This window comes from Telmatherina bonti, assembly GCF_933228915.1.
Source record: "Telmatherina bonti genome assembly, chromosome: 8".
Taxonomy (NCBI): domain Eukaryota; kingdom Metazoa; phylum Chordata; class Actinopteri; order Atheriniformes; family Telmatherinidae; genus Telmatherina; species Telmatherina bonti.
The window spans coordinates 26,258,836-26,278,281 of record NC_136626.1 but is presented as its reverse complement, the minus strand read 5'-3'; the positions used below and the strand labels follow the sequence as shown (position 1 = coordinate 26,278,281).

General features: G+C 38.6%; 2 protein-coding genes across 3 annotated transcripts; one reads left to right on the top strand and one right to left on the bottom strand.

Annotated features, from left to right (window-relative positions):
- Positions 1-1,385: 1,385 nt before the first annotated feature.
- Positions 1,386-12,191, top strand: crlf1b (cytokine receptor-like factor 1b; the record flags this gene model as incomplete). Its single annotated transcript, XM_079245666.1, has 8 exons — positions 1,386-1,392; positions 1,481-1,759; positions 3,519-3,648; positions 3,842-4,014; positions 6,863-7,020; positions 7,639-7,807; positions 11,447-11,628; positions 12,165-12,191. The coding sequence occupies 8 exons, from the start codon at positions 1,386-1,388 to the stop codon at positions 12,189-12,191; spliced, it is 1,125 nt and encodes a 374-aa protein (XP_079101792.1).
- A 997-nt stretch (positions 12,192-13,188) lies between these two features.
- On the bottom strand, positions 13,189-17,840 carry rex1bd (required for excision 1-B domain containing). 2 transcript variants are annotated; one of them, XM_079244628.1, is made up of 5 exons: positions 17,700-17,840; positions 17,268-17,350; positions 15,371-15,579; positions 13,723-13,811; positions 13,189-13,543 (listed from the first exon to the last, which is right to left on the bottom strand). In XM_079244628.1, exons 1-4 carry the CDS (start codon positions 17,700-17,702, stop codon positions 13,723-13,725), a joined length of 384 nt encoding a protein of 127 aa, XP_079100754.1. In that variant the 5' UTR covers positions 17,703-17,840; the 3' UTR covers positions 13,189-13,543. The 2 variants fall into 2 exon arrangements, with proteins under 2 accessions (XP_079100754.1, XP_079100753.1); XM_079244627.1 differs by having other exon boundaries at positions 15,375-15,579.
- Positions 17,841-19,446: the final 1,606 nt, after the last annotated feature.

The window sequence follows — 19,446 nt, the reverse complement described above, 5'->3', positions numbered from 1 at the left end:
TTTCACACGTAAGTATCAAACTTTGACACTTTGTTTTTCCAGAGATGAGACACAGACAACTGTTTTATAGCAGGTTACACGAACTAAATGCCAACCAAGAGTTAGCGAAATGCATACATGCCTCTAGTGTGAAACTGTATTACTGTGTCTCACACTTCATAATGAACTAAGAAATAGTCCGGTTATATTCACATTAACTTACACAGAGTAACACAGAAAATGAGATGTTCATTTGTGAATTGCAGACTGATATTTTTGACAGATATTCTTTTTATAATTAGAAATTTTTTCTGACTTGTTGGGAAGACGTTTGAATATTTTTCAGTATAGTCATCTTATGTCCTAAAATCGTAACATCAGGCCAACTAAGTCATCTCCCTCTTAATGAATCTAAATGTAACCATTAGGAGTGATTTTGTTCCTGAGGGAAGATTAGGATGAGAACAGGGTCTATTAGATATGGTGATGTATCTGATATAACTAAAACAGGGTTCATTTGCACTGTTGCATGAAGAAAATTTGAAGTAATCCAGATGCAAATTTATTATCAAAGTACTGTGAAATTACGCCTTAATATTTTTCATCCCCAGTGATCTCAACATTATGATTTCCACTCACCAAGACTGGAGAGTGAATCCACTCTCCTGCCATCATTTATACATCAAATATCATTTCTTCTCATTAAATGTTAAATTTGCTGAAGTAGAAGTGACACATGTGAGGAAGTTTCTTTGCCACCCACCTGCAGCACGGTTACTAAAACCGTGCACGTTAACTTGCGTTTCTGTGAGAACCAACAGCAAAGAGTTTTTTAGGGCATCAATCATAAGTCGAAACTTTTTTGCCTTAGAGGGATCATGTATGGAAAAACATTTAAGGATTTTACTGACAATCCAGGGTGACCTTTCTCAGTTCTCCTACCGAGGCTCTATAAATCCACTTCATTATGGGGTCATAAACATGCGCTGAGCTTTTGCTTTGTTGTGGTGCAGCGCTGCTGTGTTTCCTTAAACGCAAACAACCAGACAGCCCGATTTTCATATAGCTGGCCAGAAAGTTAGGCTCTAATGATTTCTGCCCAAAAATATTGCAGCTTTGTCTCAGGCTTGTGTGTTTCCCAACTCTGAGACAACTCAAACGGCTCATGCAAGCGGCCATCTTACTGCAGAAACTGGAGTTAAAGAGAGGAACAACAGACCTTTTGTTAATAATAACCCAAAATGATGTTTTTTTTTATTAACTTGCCTGACTGAAATGTGAACACTAAAACTTTACAAAGGAATTATAAACATAAATTTGTTTACGGTACAACCATTGTAGTAGCCATAGACATAATTTTGAGGATTGTTTTGTTTTGTTTTAGTTTTGTTAAATAAATATGTAATATGAAAAGTGAATCCATTCATATAGAAATAAAATAAAATGTAAAAAAAGTAAATATATTTTAACCCAGTGTCCTGTGTGTGTGGCCATCATCCAGATGTTGCAGTCATCACCCCCCAGAATGCCGTTCTGCATATTGGCTCCAGTCTGACAGCCACATGCACGCTCAGCCCTGGGCTCGGCCTCCACACCAGCTCTGTGTATTGGACCCTGAACGGGGTCCGTCTGTCCAGAGATACTTACAGCTTGGTGTCCTCCAATGTCCTAAGTGTCACCCTTGATGGCCTTAATGGCTCCCGGCAGCAGACTGGGGACAACCTGGTGTGTCATGGAGCAGATGGACACGTCTTGGCTGGTTCTTGTCTCCATGTGGGCAGTAAGTGAAGGCTTTATGGGATGCCTTTTTAATTTCTCACTTAAAAAAAAGTGGTATTCACCTGTTTTAAATTTTTATCTACAGTTTAAACAGATTGTTTTACTTTAATAAAATGTATTTGATAATCAGAGGAACATGTTAAAACTGTTTTTTTTTTCCCCCAAACTGTTGTTTTAAAAGAAAATACATTTTGCACTTTGGTTTGTCAGTTTATAGCACCTTTTAAATTTCTTTGGGTGTGGGTGTGTGTGTGTGTGTGTGTGTGTGTGTGTGTGTGTGTGTGTGTGTGTGTGTGTGCGTGTGTGTGTGTGTGTGTAACAGGCTTTCAGTTTGTGTTTGGGAATTTTTTTTACCCATTCCTTCAGTTTAACCTCTTGTTCTGTGAGATTTATGGTCCATCTTGCATACGTTGTACTCTTGGGGTCTATGCACACATTTTCAGTTTGGATGTGAGAGCTGTTCCAAATTCTTTTTTGCTTGTGTCTTTTTTTCCTTTTTTATTTACATGTATTCAAAGAGGGGAAAATATTTATGTTGAGAATTTGTTGGTGTCTAAAGAATGGGTTCAGTTCTTCAACCATGCAGTGAAATCTTCTAATATAAACCAAATATTACTTCTAAGGTCCAAAAATCCTTCGTCATTGTTCCGTCTACAGAAGTTAAATTCGTGATCAAGTTTGTTTCTTTATATATTTCTTCACTTAATATGCAGGTAATGCCCGACCTTTAATGACTCCACCATGACTGTCATGTTTGTGTAAATGTTGCTGCACAGTGCAAAAGTCCACTACCTTTATTTATTTATTTATTGTCCATTTAAAGCATTGTGTTTTATTTATTTATTTTATTATCCTAACCGCTTAGTCCGATTAAGGGTTGCGGGGAAGCTGGAGCCTATCCCAGCAGTCTTTGAGTGAGATTATTTATTTATTTATTTGCCTTTGTAGCAATCTTATAAGCAGTCTCCCAGATAGTTGTCGGGATTTTACAGATCTCAACTGGACCTCCTGTTACTGTTATTTATGTACTACTTTCCAGACTGAGGAAAGAGCTTTTTGAAAACATCTCATTATTCCTACATAACCCCATTTGCCCATAATATGCTGTTTGGATGTTTGGACTAATAGTAAAAATATCCGTTTTTAGGAAGTAAGACAATAACACTTTAGCTCAAATATTCTAATATATTTACACAGATAAGCAATGTTGATCTCCTTAATCAAGGACCATGATGGCATAGTTATTATGATGATTATTATTATTATGAACAAGCTCCAACTATAAAAGCTCTTAAACTTTACTTTAAGAAAGACATTGTGAATAAAAACTCTGATCCAAATATGTCTTTGTCTAAACTTTTTCTTTTCTGTTGACCACTCAAAAAGCTATCATAGCATACATAATGAAATGTTTAAGGGAATAAATCATCTATTTTTTTTTTTTTTTTTTTTTTATTTGGGGTTGGGTTGTTTTAACGGCTGCTAACCACAGTAACAGAAGTTTCAGTGGAGGTGTCCAAGCAGAGACACATGTGGAAGTGATATAAGGAGATCATAATAATCTAATAACACCAAAGCAAACATAATGTAAAGCAGAGGGGGGGGGGGGGGGGGAGGGGTATTTTAAAGTAAGATTAAATAAAGCCAGTGACAAATGGTAAAAATAGTATTATTTCTTAGTAAGAAATAACATTGTTACCATATTTATTTATTTATTGATCCATTTGTTTATGCATGTATTTCTTTATCTTTTTCTCCAGCAGCTCCAGAAAAGCCAGTCAATTTGACCTGTTGGTCCCACAACACAAAAGATTTGAGCTGCAAGTGGAGCCCGGGTGGGCAGGGTGAGACCCACATCCAGACCAAATATACTCTCAAGTACAAACTGAGGTGAGTGCCCCCAGATCTGATGCAGCCAGGTGATCACCTCGTCCCACATCCCTCAGGTAGTCTAGAACATGCAGATGTGAATGTGTGTGGATGCATATTTCCTAAAACATATTCTACATTCAGAGCACACGGCGGCTGCTGTGTGTGTTCAAGGAAAACTTGAGTCTGTCTGCTTTTTTGGTTTGACGTTCAGGTGGCATGGGAAGGAAAAGGAGTGTGAAAATTACAGCATCGTGAGGCAGGAGTACTCATGCTACATCCCCAGCAATATTGCCCTCTTCACCCCGTATGAGATCTGGGTGGAGGCCACCAATCAGCTGGGCTCTGTTAGCTCTGACATCACCCCTCTGGACATCTTTGATATAGGTAAGTAAGAGAAGTTTCACATTCTTTATGACTTTTTTCTTTCTTTTTTTTTTTTTTTTTTGTTGTTGAAGGTTAATGGTGATGAGCTATGTGTGGCTTAATGAAGCCTTTGGTAGAGATTTGGTCATATTTACATGTGCTAGTCCGATTAATTAAGTAGTTAATTAAGCATTAAAATGTGCAGAGAACGTTGTCTCGTAAGCAAAACATGTACAAAGGTAGCTGTGATATTTTTTTTTTATCTAAGAGTAGCTTCTTTCCTTTTCACTTTTTTTTTTTTTGTTTGAAATTAAATTACTGACAATTCTTGCAAGTAAATTTATGGCTAATGCAGGATGTTTTGTGAGGTTGGAGTCAGCCATGATAAATTGTAATGGTTGCATCTGAAAATAAACAGGAACCAGTTTAAGTAATGAAAGTTGTCATAATACGGAAAAAAAAAAAAATCAATGTACAGCAGAACGGTGGACTGAAGAAGATAATATTAAATATGTGGTTTAATGTGGTTTCAAGCTTTTAATAATAAACTGTAAATCAGCATTAATTTGGTATTATTTTTACAGATTTACAAAATTATGGGCAAACGTCAGTAATATAAACTCTTCCAATCTCTAAAACAGACATAAGTTGTTAGATTTTTCCTTCTACATTTATTTAGTTTTTCCCCTTCTCAGCTCAGATAATTAGCTGCTACACATAAAGAAACTTAAAAAAAGAAATCCATGGCTTCTGCAAGGAAACAAAGCAGAGTATCCTCAAGAGCACCTACGGGAGGAAAAACTGAGAAAAACATGGTTAATAACAACAACTGTGGGAAACTTGACTGTAAATTTTAGTAATTGAACCTGCAGGAAACACAGTAAGGATATATATATTATGAGTGCATCTGAATGAGTGTGTGTGTGTGTGTGTGTGTGTGTCTATGTGTGTCTATGTGTGTGTGAGAGAGTGCAAACTATAAGGGATGAGTTGTTTTTGACGAGGGCCTGGAAAAGCAGCAGTCACCACAGAGCATACAGCTCATGTCTAAATACAGCTCGTACAGCTCTGTCTGTCTAAAGCAAATTAGCAAATACCTGCTCATCATCTGATAACACCTCATGGAAATACCACATGGAAATACAATTCAGGCTCAGGAGGAAGCTGAGACCCATCCCAGCAATTAGCAGGCATGAGGCAGACTACATCCTGGGCTCACCGATCTACTGCAGATCTGTTGTTTAAATGTGACTGCTCAAATTATTCAATTCAGTCTTTAATATGGATTAATTTAATGATTTTATTTTTGAAAAAGAAACATTTCTGCAGCTTTCATTTTTAAATAACTTTGATTAAATCACCTGCAATTTTTCAGCGTGACAAAGCTTATTATTTTCTAGAACAAATGTTATCAGTATACTTTTTAGAAAATAAATAAGCAGTGTTTTAATCTGACAGACAGCTTGGTTCTTTGTTCTCAGTGGCTTCACAGAATTTCTTAGGTTTAGTTGTTGATGTACAAAAAGTCCGTATTCATCACAACTTGTCCAGCCCACGTGTAGTAACTACATCTCAAAGCCTCCAATGAGCACATTTTGTTCAGTTTACATCTTTTGAAATCAGAGTTTATCACTGAACTTCTCTTCATTAAATCAACAACTGATGATTTGAAGGCTCGGAGTGTTTTGGAAGAGAAGGACTTGCCTTGTGGTATATGCGAAGCATCACACTCCAACATTAACAGAAACAGTAGCTGAGAGAAGATTTGTTCGGGTTCAGTAGTCCCTCTTTTCTTTGTAAAAAAAAAAAGCAAAACATATAAGTCTCATCAGTTGATAAATAACATTGGACATGAGCAGTTTAGCAGTGACTAATGCATCAAAACTGAAGGCTGAAAACATGAGACGATTTTACAAGACATTTAATAAGTTCTTTAATAAGTCCTTTCCTTTGTGTCTCATGTTGCTGTCCCTTTAATCTTCCATCTGTGTTTCTTCCCTACAAAGCACTTGAACTGCTTTATGGAGGTGGGGACTGGGAGATGTTTTATTTAATGATGACGGAGGTACAGCATGCTCTCACAGGAAGAACAGACTGACTAGGACCAGAGTCTTCCTGCAAACCAGTGTTTTTTTTTTTAAATGCAGTGGTGTAGAAACATTTGGTACACTTTTGTCTTTTGTTAACATAGCAGACGATGAACTGACCTGCAGGATAAAGGTCAGTATTTCCACTGTCCAGACTACAGTATGATTCTTGATGTTTTAACACCAAGGTGTCAGACCTTCACTGCATTACTTGGATTATGTTTACTTTTTTCCAGCCTTTGTAAAAAAAATAAAATAAAATAAAATAAAATAAAAAGGCCCAGCATTCAACTTTTATTTATTTATTTATTGATTGATTGATTCATTTTGCAATGTAATGAAAACATAGCTGCAATAGCAGCAAAATAAGAAGGGAAATTGACACTTGAGTGTCTGTGATAACACATTTTAGATCTGATGGGGTCTTTAAGCTACATAAGTATGTAAGGATTTAAAAAAGACAGAAAGAAGCATTTCATTAAAGAGCATCTCTCCAGTTGATACATGTTGGGTTGGATTGGTTATTTTTAGGGCTCATGCCACTGCCAGTGCTGCAGGCAGGATTTCAGTCACAGAGGGAAAATAGATTTTATACAAAATGCATGTGAAAATGTTTTGATCATTTTATCAGAATATGATAAAGACAAACTTGTCACTCAGTGTTTTATTTCAGAAAATGTGTGTTTATAGTACTTATCTCGTCGGTTTATCATTCATATTGTATCCTTGCACTGTACCTCATGTGCATCTACACTTTTAAAAGCTTGTATTTGTTCGCTCAGTGACGACAGACCCTCCTGGCAACGTGCAGGTGAGTCGCGTCGGCAACCTCGAGGACCAGCTGACAGTCCGTTGGACCAGCCCACCTGTGCTCAAGGACATCCTGTTTCAGGCCAAATATCAGATACGCTACAGACTGGAGGACAGTGCAGACTGGAAGGTGGTCCAAACACCAGCATGCAGCAGATTTACACACATACACACTTTCTCTGCAGCTGTGACACTTCTGTTGTTGATAGTGATAGAATAAGAAATAAATATTAAATGTTGCTTAATCCTTCAGTTTAATCAAATCTTACTTTTGACTAATAATTTTGACTGTCATCATCAATTTTACAGCTATTAAATTTTTCAACTGAAAACTGAATTTTTTTTTTTTTTTTTTTTTTTTTTAGTTACAGACTACTTCTTAGATGATCTCTATCCAAAGCTTCATATTATTTCTTGGCTGGGTAGCAGTGTGACTACTAAATAAATAATATCAGCGATGAAAGTAGAACAAGTTAGGAAAAGCGTGATAATAAAGCAGGATAACATTCTTTTAATCTGTGCAACAGACAACTATGTTCATGTGAAATTGTGCAAAACTTTTAGAACCTGCTCTGCAAAATTAATTTTTACAAATCTGATTACTTACAATAAAATCCAAATTACATTGTTGAGAAATATTTAAGTTGCAAATAAATATCTCTTTACATCAGGTTTTGAAGTTTCCATGAGTCTGACTACAGATTGACCACTACTCCTCTTCTGCATGACATTTTGTCCCCTCTCTCAGGTGGTGGATGATGTTGGAAATCTGACAGCATGCCGGCTGGCTGGACTTAAGTCTGGGACTGTCTATTTTGTCCAAGTGAGGTGCAACCCGGTGGGGATCTTTGGTTCCAGGAAGCCTGGCATCTGGAGCGATTGGAGCCATCCAACTGCTGCTTCCACACCCAACGGTGGTACACACTTTGCAGTGACATGTGACCAAAAAGAAAGAAAAATGGCCTCATTAAAAGGCTAAAGAGTCTATATTTACCTTCATTTGATGATTTAATGCAATCAACTGCCATAGTTTTATCAAAGGTAATTAACAAAGAAGTATTTGTCTATATAAATGTTTAAAAGTGTACCTGAAGTTTTTCCTTAATGGTTGTCTCATGGCTTAAAGTGCCTTTAAATTCTACCCAAACATCTGCGATGCTCACAAATCTTGACCATTTATTCCTTCCTAATAATCAACCTTTCATTGCCAATTAAAGCCAGAAAAACAATGTCCCTTATCCCTGATTCAACATCCTGCACAAGAAGATCCAAACCGCATGTGAGCCGCAGGAAACTAAACATCAATAGGCTTGATACTTTGATAGAGATCTCCAAGCAGAGATTAGAGAGAACTGCAAAGAGCCAGGGGGACATTTGATAGATTTTTGTTGTTTGCTTCCAAGATTGATCAAGTTAAAAATCCGGTTGTCAGTCTGTGGCACACACAGAGCCCATAAAGTTTGAGTGGAAGCAGGTAGGGGAGCAGGAGGAACGGATAATGAGTTACATAGGTTATGTGGTATTTACTCTCCAGAGGGAGGAAGTCGTTATCGAGCTCTGCCGTTTGCCATGAAGAATTGATTTTGGCAGACGACAGCCATCTCCCAAGGAAGCCAAATATGGCACGTCACCTCCACATTACACTGACAAGCGTCTTTTCATCAAACTGCTGCCTTGTTTACATCATCATTTCTGCAACATTAAGCAGCATTAGTCATCCAAATTGTGGCACTTAGGACCCACCATGGTGTAAGAAACTTGAGACACATGGTTGTTTGGATATCTTATGGGTACAGATTATATTAGTTGAAGTAAAATTCAACACTTTTCCCGGTTCTTTGCGGCAAAACAAGTTTATTTGTACAGCACAATTCAACAACAAGGTGATTAAAGTGCTTTATACAGGCGTTAAAAGATTAGAAAATAAGAATCACAATTTAAAAATGAAAAACAAGCAAGAAGTAAAAAGAAAAGTTTTGTTTTTTGTTTTTTTTTTAAAAAGAAAAAGGGTCAAACCTAAAAGAACCAGTGCAGAATTGAACTTTTAAATAAAAACAATTAAAATTATTTTTATATAGGTATTACTAATATACTGGGTTGCTACTGTTGTATTGCTATGGGTTAATATTGTTGGTATTGATATTGTATTGCTCATCACTGGGGTGGGATTACATATAAGGTTATTCTTCTACCGACTCCTTTTGAACGTTTTGTCATCCTTTATTTCTATGGGGGTTTTTTTTTTCTTGTTTTTGTTTTTTAGATTTCATCATGTTCAAATAAACTTTTTTCAATTAAAAAAATGCAGCAGAGATCAGGTGGGTCTTTAACCTGGTTTTAAATAAAATAGGTGTTTTACCTGATCTAAAGCTTTCTGGAAGTTTGTTCCAGACACGTGAAGCATTGAAGCTGAATGCAGCTTCTCCATGTCTGGTTTTGACTCTCTAATCTGAAAAGACCAGATCCAGATGCCCTGAGAGGTCTTGTACAGGGATGCCCAAAGGGCCGCTGTCCTGCAGGTTTTCCATGTATCCCTGCTCCAAACACACCTGGCTTCCATTAAATGGATCCAAAGGCCAATGAAGTTCTGCACAATGAGTGATTAGTTTGAGTCAGGCGTGTTGGAGCAGGGATACATAGAAAACCTGCAAGATTGTGGTCATCCAGGACCGAAGCTGGGTACCCCTTGTCTAGTAGGTTCATACTGGGTCAAGAGGTTGCCAATGTATCTTTGATTAAACCATTCTGGACTTGATAGACCAGCCCCAGAACTTTAAAGTTTCTCCTCTGATGGACATGCAGCCAGTGTAAAGACCTCCCAACCAGACTGATGTGGTCCACTTTCTTGGTCTTAGTGAGGACTCGACCAGCAGCAGAGTTCTGAATGAGCTGCTGTTGTCTAATTTATTTTCTAGGTATGTGTGAAAACACTGTTAACAGCAATCAAGCCGACTAAAACATGTACTAGTTTTTATAAGTCCTGTTGTGACATCAGATCTTTTATCCTTGATAACTCCTCAAGGTGATAGTAAGCCTACTTTGTTATTCCCTTGATGTGTTTTTTTTTTCTTCAAATTTAGGTCTAAGTCCATCACTACACACTGCACCAAGATTTCTGCTCTGGTTGGTGGTTTCAGGTGCATAGAATACATCTCTATGGCAACGTCAAAAGACGATCACCTCAGTTTTGTTTGTGTTTAACTGTGTTTAACATTCGGTCATTAATATCCTCGATGTATTTACCACCTGCATGTACAGAACCTCGGCCTTCTGGTCACATTGCAATGTTATCTGCATAACTAGTGTTAAATGTAAACATTACATTGTGTGGCCACAATTAAAATTACTAAAAATGTTGGTGTTTCTCACATGTGGAGATTTCCACAATTCAATTAACAGTACATGACATACACGACACAAACGTCTCTGTAGAGGTGGAACGTTCATCTTTCTGAAGACTTTGAAGTGTGACTTTTATTGCAGTTACAGCTACAAGTTTAATGGGGGGAATCTATTAGCTTAGCACATCCGACCACTGAGATTTTAGCACATTCATGACAAAACTTCTGTGATTCCTCGTGTTGCTGATTTTTCTCAAACTCAGAAATAATAGAATAGCTGATCTTTATTTAGTTTTCTTCTGTCCTGATCAGTTTTCCAGTTCCTTAAAAAAAAACACATTATGATTCTGCAACCACGTCAGTTTGCTGCGGGATGTTTTGCTCTCTGGGACCAGGTGATTGGGAATGTTTGCAGCAGACAAAGCACTTCCAGTATGAGCATATAAATCAAATCATGTCATAATATGTAATCTGACCTTGTCTTGGCACACTTGTCCATTAAGCTATGTGACACATGATGGCTTGAGATAATAAACATATAAGTTTGCCAACTTTTGCTGGTTGGAAGATGTATTTTCTCTCTCTTTTGGATAAGTGATGTCTTGTGCGATTTAAACTGGTGCATTTTTTCTTTAAAGGACCTAATGGTACCCTGTGGCATGTTTAGAATTTGGACTATTCATCTTCAGATTGTTTGCGTTGTGGTATTAGAAATAGTCTTCAACAGAGGTAACTCAGCAATATGGTGACATCATGTGAAAAAAGATGATTTTCTAAGAACAGTTTTCTTCATGTTATGGTAAATTAATGCTTTGTAAATATTATATTAAGTTTTAAGATTTATTTTTAATTCGCAAGAGCAATAAGCATTACTGTAGAACCATTTTCCTTCTATTTGATGTCCGCCCAGCAAAATAAGCTCTTTGTTTAAATAAAAAAAATAGGAATTTAAAGGAAATACTCCAGTGACAGGAGGAGAGCTTGTGTCAGCGAAGCATCGTGACAAAAAAAAGTGGTGGTGGCTCCTAATTTATATCCTGACATGCTGCCTCTTTAGCAGTCTGTGTAGATTCTCTCTCTTGTGCAATTTCCTGTCCTATCTGTAACCTTGACGCTGTTCTCCCATCATCCCTCTTTGCTCTCATCTCTCACCATCCTCACTGTCTCTCTCCCTTCTTCCTCTGCCACCCACCCTCCCTCCTTCCTTCCTCCCAGAGAGATCGCAGAGAGCCTCCTGTGGTCCCAGGCCCGGTGGGCAGAACTCCCCCCTGCGGCGGGAACTAAAGCAGTTCTTCAGCTGGGTCCGCAAGCACGCGCAGGGCTGCAGCGGCATGTCAATCAAACTGTACGACCAGTGGAGGGTGTGGCTGCAGAAATCACACAAAACACATAACCAGGTAGGTGAGCGGACATCTCTGGTTTCTTTCTCTTTTAATCGTCTCTGCTGAGCTGCCATCACACACACACACACACACACAGAGCACTGCTGATGCATCAGTATCCTGGGATGAATCTCCAACCCTATCTTTGTTTGTTTTTTTTTTCTTTTGCCATGTGGTCAGCATTTTTTACAAACAAAACAGAGAAAATAATTTTTTCTTCAACTGTCTCTGTGCAGTTTCAGTCTGTATTTTATGATCAGGTAAAATGTGTGGTTTCAACTTGAAAGGCTCAGAAGTGGGAGCATGAAACGGGACAGGCAGTCTGATTTTATTACATATTTTAATCAGTGGGCGTCTTGATCTTCAGTTGATGGCCACAACAAAGAGAAATTTACATGTAAATGTAATTAACAGCCCTCTGTAATGTGCTCCTTGTGTTTTCTCCTGGCACGAAGATCCCCTTTCACAAAAATAACTCAGTCCAAATGGCACGCAAAGCCTTGGGATCATGTGTGTCATGTGCGACTTTGTGGAGAGTTCATACCCCTCAGCCACATCCTCTGCTGCTCAGTCCTTGAACTCGCAGAAACCTTCAGTCTACCCGACTCAATTAGCTCAGCACTCTCCAGATTTTTACTGCTTTATAGGGCATAAGCTGTCGTCTGAGTAATGTCTTTGTTCACAAAGTGTGACAGCTTCCCAATGATTACCTTGAGAGAAGCGGGTGGGGAGGGGGGGGGTTCTGGAAGAGATGCACAGAGAATAAGAAAGAGATGATGCAAAGACAGACTAAGAGAAAAAAAAAAGTGTCCAGACAGAAATTATGATTATTGAAGTTTCTTTCTTTTTTTTAAGAGTTAAAAAAAAAAAAAGAAACATCTGATTTTGTCTTTTCAGATTCACTAGACAATAATTCATTGTGTGGAGGTTTAGCACGACCGTGGTGTTTAACCCATGAGGAGCATCAAGTCAAGACACACTACAGACAACTGGTCCAGAGGATCCCAGCTGTGAGAGCTGTCCAAGTCTCCGCCTCAGGGACTCTGCAGTGTTTGGTCATAAAAGCTTCACTTGAGTTAAAAGTGCCTGAATGGGAGATAATGAGACAATTCAGTCTTTCTCTGCTGTTTCCATGGTCAAACTCTGTTAAAGGATGTGTTTGCTCTGAATGACTCTGCTAATTATTCAGAAATAAATCTTAAAACTTGCGCTTAAGTAAATCTTTTAATGATGAATATCCATTATGATTAATATCCATTAAGCGTATGAAAATTCCCACAAATAAGTCCTGCGACGGACTGGAAATGTGTTCATTGGTGTATTCTGCTTTTTACCCCCATGGTAGCTGAATAGGATAAAGTGCTTAGAGGTGGATAGATGAATGGATTAATCACACAGGGTTTGGGTTGCATCAGTAATTCATTGTAAAAACTGGCTTGATTATTTGCTTAAAATGTAAAGGCTAATATTTATCTAACACCAACAGTAAATGCTTGATTACGTCTAATAATCTAAAAAGTACAAATTATCAAATAAACAGAAGTTTCTTGAAAAGACAACACTTTGAGCATTTTATTTACACTATTTCATTGAAGCATAAACAAGAGTTTTCTCTGATTTTTTCACTGAGCAGTGCAGCATCGTAAACACATGACATAGAAACACACGCAGCCAGATTCTGAGAGGCCCCCTGGGTGGAATAAGACTGCAGCAGTGAGCAGGGTGGAGTCAGAGGCGGATCAATAAGAGCAGCGAAGGAGACCGAGATGGAAGTCGCAGCGAGGCGGAGTTGACCCGTCAGCTCCACACGGTGTCATGAAGTAAGAGGGCTGGAGATGGCCTCCTGGGAGTGAGCAATCAATCACATTCCTCTGAATCATACTTAAAGTCCTGCATGATCTCACTCAGAGCCTCTTTGTTCTTGATGATCCTAAACAAAGACAGAACATGGATTACTTAAACGGTAGTTCCTTTTATCAGGAAAGACCTGTCACATGCACCAGTTTTTGTCGGTCCAGAGCCAGCAGCAGGTTAATATAACACAAGTGATTGAGCAGGTCAACAAGGAGTTACAGCAGTAAACACAGGGGTGATGATAGCTGCTCTTACTCATGCTTGATCTCCTGAATCTTTTCTTGACAGCTTTCGTCCTCTGGGTGATCCTGGGCCTGCTGCCTGACCAGCTGCAGCTTGGCTGTCTGTTCACAGGGCACATCAGATAAGATTTATGCATCAGGGAAGATGGAGGAGATGCAGAAGTCCAACTCAGGAATAATAGGAGCTTTACTCGAACAAAGTTTACATCACATAGGAACACAAAAGTTTGAAGTGAAAAGGGAGCCTGATGATTTATCTGCATCTAATCCCAAAGGAGTTCCCATACGAGTCACTGAGAGAAACTGTAGTTTGTATTTAATTTTATCGAAACTTGAATTATCTTCATGAAAATCAGTGATTGGGCCTTAACATGACAGCAGCAGAAAACAAGTAGGAACCATTTTTCATGAGAAGTCTGCCGCGCTGTGGTGAAAGAGGGGAACTACACAAAATATTATAAAGCACCAACTTCATGGAGGGGATAAAGTCCATGTGAATCATTTTGATAGATGTTTGGGGAAACCTCACAGGACAGCCAACAAGTATTTGCCCCCTTCCTGATTTCTTACCATTTTGCACTTTTGTTACACTTAAATGTTTCAAGTCATCACACTTTTTATAAAACAAACATAACCTGAGTAAAAACAAAATGCAAGCTTTCCAAGCTAACATGACCTACAGAAACAAATGCAACTAAGCGTTTGCAGTAACTGGCGATGAGTCTTTCACATCGCTGTGGAGGAACTTTTGCCCACTCTTCTCCTCAGAACTGTTTTAACTCGGCCTCATTGGAGGGTTTTCGAGCATGAACTGCTTGTTTAAGGTCACACCACAGCATTTCAATGGGATTCAAGTCTGAACTTTGACTCGGCCGCTTCAAAACCTTCATTTTGTTTTTTTTAAGCCATTCATAGGTGGACTTTCTTATGTGTTTTGTTGTATGACCAAAGTGTGCTCGAGGACACGAAATGATGGCCAAACATTGTCCTTCAAACACCAGAATTCATGGTTCCATCTATCACAGCAAGGCATCCAGGTCCTGAAGAACCAGTGCAGCCCCAGACCATGTTTGACTGTTGGCAAGATCTTTTCATCAAATGCAGTTTTATTTTCACGCTGGATGGAACGGGACACACACCTTCCAAAAAGATCCACATTTCTGTCGTCAATCCAAATAATATTTGTATTTAAGTCTGGGGGATCATCAACATGTTTCTTGGCCAATGTGAAATGAGCGTTTGTGGGGGTTTTTTTTTATTTTGGTCAGTCGTGGTTTTCACCTTGGACCTCTCCCACTGTGCATGGTGGAATAGTGGTTCAGCACTGTGGCCTCACAGCAAGAAGGTCAATGGTTTGAGCCACATAGGGTCATGAAAACTTGGAGTTTTATTTCCTTAATAACTAAAATCATGGTTTAAAAATTACATGCTATATTTATTCAGGTTATGTTGGGCTCATATTAAAATTTGTACAATGATGTGAAACATTTAATTGTGATAAATTTGCAAAATAGTTAGAAATCAGGACGGGCCAAATACTTTTTTCACAGCCCTGTAGTAGTCAGAATAGGTCTCTGTCAGCTTTTCTGCACTGTGATGAATCTGTATCCTCTACTGTTGGCTGAAGCCTCATAAGGGGGGGGGGGGGGGGGGTTTCTTACCTACCAATTCAAGTTTCTGCTTCTCTTTGCTTTGCAGCTTTTCGATGTGCTCAGAAAGGTCTGCTCGGTCAAACTCATGGTAAAGCCTCCCCTTGATCTCCAGCACTTCCTTGGAAATGCCGCTGAAGGCCTGCGTTATCTCATGGACCAGCTGTTTGTAGTGGTCGAAATCATAATGGGGCCCTGTCCTCAAATAGGCTTCGTGTCCTCTGGAAGGCATTCAGAAGAAAAAAACAACAAGAAAACAAAGAGGAAAAACTCAACAGTGACATACAGTTGAGATTTCTGTGAATTTACATTGAATGATGGGAGGCCTCGGACACAGGGTAAATATGACTGAACATATGAGTGAAAGGTAAATATCTAAATAACTCTTAGACAGGCACTGGACACACTAAATACCTTTATAAATATGTTGGAGAGAGATTTTCTGAACAATTTATATTTTCCCAGATAACATAATAAACTGTGCAGACATCACCTAAATTATTCACTGTCCACAACCAGCATTTCCCGGATTATTTCATGTGGTCTTTCCCCTTTGTCTGGAACCAGATGTCACTTTAGTCACAGCTCATACGGAAACACAAGCCAGTAGAGCAGCCTTTTTTCCATCAAGAAGATACCAAGCTGGAACTGGTTCCATGTCCAGTCCTTTAGTAAACAGAGTATGTTGACAGGTTTTTTAACTCTCTGATACAGTAAACAGGGGGCTGTGATAGGCTTCTCTCTGCTCCTGCTACATCAAAATGAAATATAATGTCTTGTATTTAGCCTTTGCCACAGCCACTGACAGGAGCAGTTCTACCTTTGGGACTGGCAATTTTGTGGGACATACTTGTAACTAGCTCTAGATTAGACATAAACATGGCGTTGATGGCAAATGCCTGCCAGGAATTTACATTCCTGCCATCCCTCATCAATAAAGAACCCATTTTTCAAATTACTGACAGCTTGCTCAGGCTGGACAAAAGTAATATGTATTTCTCAAATAAGATCTTATGGTTAGTTTAGTAAGAAATGGTATTTGGCAAGTGCTTATATCAAATGTGTGCAGCCTGACATGAACAACTTAAAGGATCGTAGATTGCTGTAGTAATGATGTTTACATCAGTAACTATCTAACTATGCAGGAGGTTTTCTAAATGTAGATTACCTCCAGGTCTCTTTCTGCAAAAACTTACTCAGCACTCTGTTTGTACAAGTATGGATTCAGCTTGCTGTTGCTTCAACAAACTAAAATCACATTGCATGGCTTCTCCAAATGTGGTTTGGATCACAATATCTTTCCAGGCTGCATGGTGTTGTGGTGAAGGCTCTTGGCTGCAGCCTTTCTGTGTGGAGTTTACAGTGGCTTCTTTCCACTACTGCAAAACATGCATGTTGATGTTTCTAAATTGACCCTTGGAAAAAGTGTGTGGTTCAGCTCACTGTTGGCCCTGTGATGGATGGGCAACCTGACTAGGTTAAATCCTATCTCTGACCTAACTTCCAACCTTTCAGCAACCCTAAATTTGATTTAGCAGGTCTAAAAAATTGATGGTTTTGCTGAGACTTTCTAAAAGTAAACTACATTTAATCTGGTTATTTCAATAATCGAATGAGTGAGCGAGAAAGTATGTGCATAAATAAGTAAGATGCAGATTTAGGATTTGCCGTGTGAAAAAGACCTGAATCTTGTGTTCTTGTCATTTTCATACCAAACCAGAATCAATTGCATGTTACCTGAATTTTCCTACATGGCAAGGAGAAACATAACTTTGACTGTTGAGCACATGGATCTGCACCTCAGTCACCATTCATCATCCCAACCATTTTTATTTACTTCTCTATTTTAATCTCAAGTATAATGTGATTTCTATTACTACGGCTGTATTATTCTGAAATCAAAACTTACTCTTCAAAGAGCCGATACGTCTCGATGCGCTCCGACTGAAGATGATAAAACCTCTGGATCAGAGCCTTAAAGTCTGAAGGGACCTAGATGGGAGTAATGAATAAGAAGAAAGCTAACAATTAAATAGTTAACGTGACCAAAACGAATGGTCCTTATCTGAATAACTTACTGTGGAAATATTGTTTTAATTTGAGAGAAAATGGTAAATTAAAAACCGATTGTACTGAGAAAAAAAAAGTTTGACTTTGTTTATACTTTTTGCTAATCAAGAGAAGATACAAAACGGTGATGTCATTATGACTTTTCTAAAATTATGTCACAGCAACTGCTGAAAGTTCAAACATTAACTAGCTTAGCATCTTAGCTTAGCATGTTAGCTTTAGCCCACAGAAAACAACATAAAAACTGTACTCTGAAATGATAAATACTGACCATGGTACTTTGCAACAAAACAAACACTCTCACTGAAGTCTGGCTGTTTATAATCTCATCATGTTTGTATTTTTTTTTTTTTTTTTTTAAAGCGCGTTTGTTGTCTGTCGTCACGTGAACCAGCAACCAGCACAGTCGCTCACCCGGAAGTTAAGCGGAAGCGGTGGGTAAACATCGACCCTTCAAAATAAGAGTGCTCACTAACAACTTCTACACTTAAAATTCAGATTGACCGTCATAATTGTCATTGTTAATTTTTTTTTTTTTTTTTTTACTTTTAACGCCGTCAATGCCATAACATGTCGCTACGCCAATTTAACACAAGCTACTTGTAGTGGTAGCTTATTTTATATTTATCCAGAGCAATTTGAGCATTAAAAACACAGTTCAATTCAGCCTGATTGTTTAATAAATGGTGCCACGTATGGAAAGCATATATATTGGTGACATGAGCAGTAGAATTGAGTAAGAGGGTTGCAGACATGAAAAAACTTGCCAGATCCCTGTCTGCCATTGCCAAACAGGTCATTCTACTTTTGACTTTTATTTTGAGCTTCTTGTGCTCTTTGAACTGACAATCGGGTGTCTAAATGGTGACTGATTAGCAACACGTATGAGCTTGACCATCCTGATAGGACAATGCGTATGTGTGCTCTTCTTAAAGATACCATCTTGATAGGAACCAAATGTTTATCAAGTTTGGTCAGACCACTCTGACCTTGCACGTCACTGGAATGTCCTGTTTATCCAAATAGCACACAGAGGAAAACTTTTAACTTGTACATGAAGATTAATGAAGAACATCAATGTGATTAATAAAAGATTATCATAATATGAACTGAAAATATAATAACAACTGAAATTCCCAACATACTGAGGCCCCTGCTGAATAAAATGTTAAATGGCCAATGTGTCTCGTTTCTTTGAACTTCAACCATCCCATCTAAGAAACGGCACTAAACATGAATTAATAGCAGCATAGGCTGTTTGGCATTGACACAGAGGCAATTTTTTCATGAGTCCAACTCACTGCTGCTCACTTACATAAAATGTTTACAAATGTTGCACAATTTAAAACGGATATAAACACACTTTTCAATCACATAAGATTCAGCCTATTGCTAAGAGGACTTGTTACCTCAAAGAAATAATCGACCCCACTTTTTTTGGGTCAGTTTATCCCGAAAAATCTTTAGATTGCTGCAATTTATTTCTCACTTTAATATTAATGAGATGCATCCATCTTATATGTGCTTATAGCCATTGACCACTTACTTTTACCTGGATTAGTAAGAATAATTCCAGTGTGGAGGGTCGCAGAGAGAGCCCACTGCCGTGCAGACGCGGGTACTCCTACGCTCAGAGATTTCCTCCGCCGCTCATTGGTCCGTTCGGCATCTTCAGCACCACGCAGGCTGAACAGCGACACTCAGCCGTGCAGCTTCCATCAAACGAGGATGCCGCGCCGTTTATGTTGCACATCACGGTTACTATGACAGTTTATCCTCTTTTTTTCATATGCCAAGTGCTATTGTTTCCTCCTTCAAGTGTTTACAGTCGGGATATTCGTAGCTCTGTGTCTCCTCTCGGCAACGAGCCGTCAGTGTCTCAGCAAGAAGGACCTGTTTACAATCACTGATGCTCGGATTCACAGGTTTTGTTTGTTTCATTTGTTTCTTTGGGTTTCCCTCCCCTCGAGTGGACAGGCATGACGTACTCTTCTAAAGCCGCTGTTCGGGTTACAGCC